The sequence below is a fragment of the Trichechus manatus genome, unplaced genomic scaffold (assembly GCF_000243295.1).
Source record: "Trichechus manatus latirostris isolate Lorelei unplaced genomic scaffold, TriManLat1.0 scaffold00103, whole genome shotgun sequence".
Classification (NCBI taxonomy): Eukaryota; Metazoa; Chordata; class Mammalia; order Sirenia; family Trichechidae; genus Trichechus; species Trichechus manatus.
This window is the reverse complement of record NW_004444039.1, coordinates 2,779,992-2,786,254: the sequence shown is the minus strand read 5'-3', so window position 1 is coordinate 2,786,254 and position 6,263 is coordinate 2,779,992. Positions and strand designations below refer to the sequence as shown.

General features: G+C 42.3%; 1 protein-coding gene across 4 annotated transcripts in view; it reads left to right on the top strand.

Annotated features, from left to right (window-relative positions):
- Positions 1-5,209, top strand: part of TBC1D7 (TBC1 domain family member 7) — a 43,616-nt gene extending 38,407 nt beyond the window's left edge. For all 4 annotated transcript variants that reach the window (XM_023737448.1, XM_004382967.2, XM_023737447.1 and 1 more), the window contains exons 6-8: positions 1,820-1,965; positions 3,233-3,362; positions 4,977-5,209. In XM_023737448.1, coding sequence (XP_023593216.1) covers positions 1,820-1,965; positions 3,233-3,362; positions 4,977-5,063 — 363 coding nt within the window. In that variant the 3' untranslated portion in view covers positions 5,064-5,209. The remainder of the gene's footprint in view (positions 1-1,819; positions 1,966-3,232; positions 3,363-4,976) is intronic.
- The last annotated feature ends 1,054 nt before the right edge of the window (positions 5,210-6,263 follow it).

Below are 6,263 nucleotides of genomic sequence, written 5' to 3'. Positions count from 1 at the left end.
TGTCAGTATATTGTGTGTATGTGTGCTGAATGAAGGACTGGCCCTTTCTGGACATCTCTGTAGTGCTCAGGATATGTCGCTATATTGTGTGTGTGCTGAATGAAGGACTGGCCCCTTCTGGACATCTCTGTAGTGCTCAGGATAAGTCAGTATATTGTGTGTATGTGTGCTGAATGAAGGACTGTCCCCTTCTGGACATCTCTATAGTGCTCAGGATATGTCAGTATATTGTGTGTATGTGTGCTGAATGAAGGACTGGCCCTTTCTGGACATCTCTGTAGTGCTCAGGATATGTCGTTGTATTGTGCGTGTGCTGAATGAAGGACTGGCCCCTTCCAGCGCCATCTCTTCTTGGCTCGTTCTTCTAACTCTCCCCACCCTAGTCCCACTGTTTCTTTGGTTTTTGCATCTTCTTCCCCCTCTCTTTCCCTATGTATGTTCTACTGCTCTAGACCAGCCAGTAATTCATAGGCTTTTGCTTTGGAGTTTTAAAAAAATTGTGATAGGAATATACATTACACAACATCTGCCAATTCAGCATTTTTTATATGTACACTCCCGTGACATTGATTACATTAATCATGTTGCAACCATCACCCATACCCACTGCCAGAGTTTCCATCGCCATTAACAGGTATTGAATGCTTCCTATAAATAACTCCCTCTTTCTCCCTCTCTTGGTCTCTACACATTTGCCTGTTCTGTTTCATATAGGTGGGGTCATACATTATTTGCCCTTTTGTGTCTGACTTATTTCACTCAGCATAATTTTTCAAAGTTCATCCATGTTGTAGCATGGATCAGGACTTCATTTTTCTTTATGGTGGAATAACATTTCGTTGTATGAATATGCCACATTTTGTCAAAGACTGAAGAAGAATTGATGCCTTTGCATTATGGTGTTGAAGAATATTGACTATACCATGGACTGCCAAAAGAACGAACAAATCTATCTTGGAAGAAGTACAACCAGAATGCTCCTTAGAAGCGAGGTGGCTAGACTTCGTCTCACATACTTTTGGTCATGTTATCAGGAAGGACCAGTCCCTGGAGAAGGACATCATGCTTGGGAGAGTAGAGCGTTAGTGAAAAAGAGGAAGACCCTCAATGAGGTGGGTTGACACGGTGGCTGCAACAGTGGGCTCAAGCATAACAACGATTGTGAGGATGGCTCAGGACCAGGCAGTTTCGTTCTGTTGTACACAGGGTCGCTATGAGTCGGAACTGACTCCATGGCACCTGACAACAACAACATTCATCTGTTGACGAACACTTGGGTTGTTCTCTACCTTTTGGTGATGGTGAATAGGGTTGCTATGAACATTGGTGTACAAGTATCTGTTTGTGTTCCTGCTTTGGATTCTTTGGAGTATATACCTAGGAGTGCAGTTACTGGGTCACATGACAATTCTATGCTTAACTTTTTGAGGAATCGCTGTGCTGTTTTCTACGGAGGCTGTACCATTTTGCATGCCCAGCAGCAGTGGATGAGGTTTCCAGTTTCCCCACATTCGCTGAATTTTGCTTTGGATTTTTGTCTTAGGCTGTTGAATCTGTTTAGTGTAATTAGTATGAGGGTGACTCACTGTTCCTTTTTGCTTGGTACTGTCCCAGTTTTAGTGGAAAATCCCTCAGTTACCTACTGTTGGCTAACCTAGTTAGTACTGGCCTCGGAAACTTCTGTGTCACGAGTGACTTGGATGATTCTGATGTTTTGTTTTCTTGCAGTCAGTATGCAAATTATTTTCATCATAGATTGTACTATCAGGTGATGTTATGTCAAGGAAATGAGTAATCTCTCTTCCTGTTTAACCTTTAGCCAAAGGCTTTTGAACAGTACTTGAATCTGGAAGACAGCAGACTGCTGAATCATCTGAAGATGTGTTCCGTGATGTCCAGACTTCCCTATGATCTCTGGTTCAAGAGGTGCTTTGCAGGCTGCTTGCCTGAATCCAGTCTACAGAGGCAAGTATTTCTTTCAGTGGCACATTGAAACCTTGGATTCAGAGAAGAACCCTGGTTTTTCATGTGTCATTCCTCAGAACATAAATTTGTCTTCGAGCAATACAGTAATATGACAGTTACTTCTCCAGCAGCTAACTTAACAGCACATGACTCTGCTTATTATTGAAAAAAGTGCATTTAGAAAAATGGAGGGCCCTTGATGTGTTAGATGCTATACAACATTTACATTTGCAGTAGTCTCCAGGAGTTTGTATAGATACGGGCTTTTCCTTTCCAGAGATGTGGTAGATGTTAATCTAGAGAAAGTGTTGTTATTTCTCAGTTTCATCATAGTGTCTTTAAAGATTTGAGCCTCGAACTCAGCCTGTTCAGTCTGTTTCAGACCCCTGTTACGGGCACGCACTGCAGTTTCCAAAGTGGAGCAGGTGCTGAGTCCCGGCCCCTCCCCTCCGAGACCTGCTGATGTAGTTGGGAAGAAAGGCAATGCACGGAGAACATGACAGGACAATATATAACTAAGCATACGTCTCTGTAGTATTGGCTTTCAGAGTTATAGGAATTATTACCAGAATAATTATTTTAGTGTGGTTACAAGTCAGCAGGACTTACTGGGTGGTGCAAATGGTTAACACGCTCGGCTCCTACCTGAAAGGTTGGAGGTTCGAGTCCACCCGGAGGTACCTCAGAAGAAAGGCCTGGCGGCCAGTTTCCAAAAAATCAACCACTGAAACCTTACTCTGACACACGTGCCATGAGTTGGAATCCACTCAATGGCAACTGGTTTTACTAGGTCAGTTAAGTGGCTTCTTAGCCCTTAGAGAAGTTTCAGGATATGTCAGAGCCACTGGGAAATAAAATTAATTTATATAATCTCATATGCTGCTTTTGTTGCTGTTCCTTAGTGTGTACTGCTTCTATTAGTATTAAAAAATATTAGCAAAATCGAAACTTTGGTTTCGGACTTTGCTTTCCATCCCCCGAAGTGTCAGGATTTGAAACATTAGGCAGTGGGCGGTTGGTGGAGTCATAGCAGAGCACCGTCTTCCGTGATCTTTCCTTTTTCCTTCCAGCTTCTGATTGTGTCGGAGAGGTTTCAAAGGACTGATCGAGTTTGTTGTTGATGTTTTAATGATTATTTCACAATTGTTTTTTTCGGAAGCTTATGCTTAAAATAGGAGTAATTTGATTTTCTCTTGTAATTTGAGATGTCTAGGTAACCATAAATTTCAGACTCACGTGATTTGATCATGTCTCTTTATTTTTGTAGAGTTTGGGATAAAGTCGTAAGCGGATCCTGTAAGATCCTAGTTTTCGTAGCTGTGGAAATTTTATTAACCTTTAAAATAAAAGTAATGGCACTCAACAGTGCCGAGAAGATCACAAAGTTTCTGGAAAATGTAAGTGGGCTTAATATGATTTGATTTTGAATCCAGACATGAAGTCAGTTTAGCAAGCCAGATTTTCGTGCTGTCTTAAATGATTTCACAGAAATGATATATTTTTAGATTATAAGAGACATTTTTTTTCCCTTGAAATTTTTTTTTTTGGATTTAAAGTTGGTCTGTGGGTGGTGATCTTTTGCACCCTCTGCCTTGGGGGATGATGGTGGCGGCCGTGAGACTGACATCACTCCAGGAGCACGACGGGATGAGGGGGAGGGGAGACCTGTTGCTGTAGGATAAGTGATTGTTGTTAAGGTTTGGGGCGATTGTGTAAACTCTCGTTTCTGTTAGTATCTCCAGCATAATCCCACTTGGGTTAGTTAACGTGCTGAAGTATTAACTTAGGATGTGCTGACCAAGGTCTGAGGGAATCAGCTTTTCCCCCTGTGCATTTCGGTATCCTCCTTACCAGGTGACAGCTGGATGTGAAGAGGCTTATGCCAGAATGAATTCCACAGGAGCCGAAACCTATGCTTTTTTCTTTTTTTAATCAGTCAATATTAACATTTGAAAAGTACCTGGTAAATAATACCCTGGTGGTGCAGTGGTTAAAGCTGTTGGCTGCTAACCAAAAGGTCGGTGGTTCGAACCTACCAGCCGCTCCATGGGAGAAAGATGTGGCAGTCTACTTCTGTAAAGATTTACAGCCTTGGAAACCCAGTGGGGCAGTTCTACTCTGTCCTACAGGGTTGCTATGAGTTGGAATTGACTCGACAGCGGTGGGTTTTGGGTTAAGTGGATGTGTGTTGAGTAAATGAATCGTCATCATTATAGCAATTAGTTGCCAACAGTGTCAGGGTCTGTGCTCAGTATTTTTCATGGATTAGCTCATGTAATCCTTTAACCAGCTCTAAGAAGAAGAACCATCATCATCCCCATTTTAAAGGTAGTTTAGGTAAGCTGCCCCATGTCACGCAGTTAATAGGCAGTACAGGATTTGAACCCAGAAGATTTCATACCAGAGCTCTGTAGCATGTTCTCAGGTGGCATGTGAAACAAAGTTCCTGGAAGTCTTCTTTTTAAAAAAAAAATTATTTCCATGCCTGTCTTTCTTTCCTACCTTCTTCCCTCCCTCCCTCCTCCCCTCTTCCTTCTTCCCTCTCTTCCTCCCTCCCTCCCGCTCTCCCTCACTCTATTTCTGCTTTCTATCTTTCTTTGTTTAACTGTAACAAAATACCCGGCACTTAAACAGTCTTCACATGTATGGTTTGTGACATTAATTATGTTCATCGTGTTTTTCAACCGTTACTGTTCACAGAAGCTCAGTGTCCCCTAAGCAATGACTCCTCCTTTGCCCTCTCTCCAGCCTGCTGCTGGTAACCACTAATAGAATTTGCTCTCTACACACATTTGCCGATTCTGGATATTTATGGAAGTGGGATCATACAATATTTGTCCTTTTGTGACTAACTTATTTTACACAACACCTGGAAACCTCTTATGCTGTCACTTTCTGAAAAACAGTGAAAGAAAACTCCAGTAGAAATAAGTTTTATGCCACAGTGAATGAGGGAGATACTGAAGTTGTTCACTCTGAAATTTCAAGAAGATCGTTTTGCTTGTTCACAGATTCCCCAGGACAGCTCGGATGCAATTGTGAGTAAGGCCATCGACTTATGGCACAAACACTGTGGGACCCCGGTGCATTCAGCCTGAACGCTCCTGATACTTGGGGACCATCTTCCAGGCCTGCCTTGAGCATTTTGTTTTGGGGACGTGGTCTACAAAACTGGGTGGAAATCATGTTCTTGCTCTGGTGCTCAAAGTGTAACTTTTTTCCCAGTAAAATTATTTAACTAAGATACCCGCTATTGCTGTGCTGAGGAGCAGCAGCTTTTGGTTATACAGAAGCGCAGAGTGCAGCTCTGAACAGCATTTTTAAAGGGTTATTAGAAAATAACTCCCAGTTTTAAAGCCGATCAGTCAAGGTGGGTGGGCATATTAATAAGCAGTGCGGGACTGAGCCTGCTGCCTCTCCCTAATCAGAACCAAGCTAGCTACTGTCTGAGGTCTGTTTCTGGAATAAAGAACAAATTCCCTTTCTTGACACCTCAGATTTGGCTTTTGTCAATTCAGTACTTGTTTAAATCTAAGCTGTCTTTTGAGGCTTCATCTTGCTAAATTGGCTTTCAACAAGTTCTTACATTTTTTTTTTTTCTCTTTGTGAAAAATGAAATTCTGGTTGAAATTAAAGTTACTGAACAAAATCTGTCTAAATTTACCTACTAGGACTTTTTCTTGATGGGTCATTAAATGTTTGGATGTCTGTAGGGAGCACTCTGCCACGCACAGTAGGAGAGGGAGAAATTGCAGGGTAATAGCTAGTGGCCCTGGGCCGTATTGTGCCACGTAGTGGAAACTGTTCATTGGACAGTTCCAGACTTCGAGACGCTGGTCAGTGAAATGGGGCCCATTGTCTAAGACTGGCGTGTGAAAGAGGAACACAGAAATGTCACGATTCAGCTGTCAGACCTACGAGAGTCTGAATTGGGTTCTCCAGCACCTCCCGCTCACAAGGAGGAGGGAGACAATGAAATGAAGGAGTAGCAGTTCTGAGAATTCAGTCCTTCCCTAATGTGTAAAATAGATGTTGAGAAAGAGTTCAGAGAAAGCCGAGTTGTTGGAACCAGCTGGTACCTCTGTACAGTAACATATTCAGGAATATTTAATTTTTTAAAACAAAACACCACACAGAAGAAAACCCTCCTGTCTTAGGTTGGGTTCTCTACAGAAGCAAAATCAGTGAAGTGTATATATATAGAGAGAGATTGATTTATCTCAAGGAAATGGCTCATGTGGTTGTAGAGGTTGACAAGTCCCAAGTCTGTGGGTCAGGCATCAGGCTGGAGGCTTCTC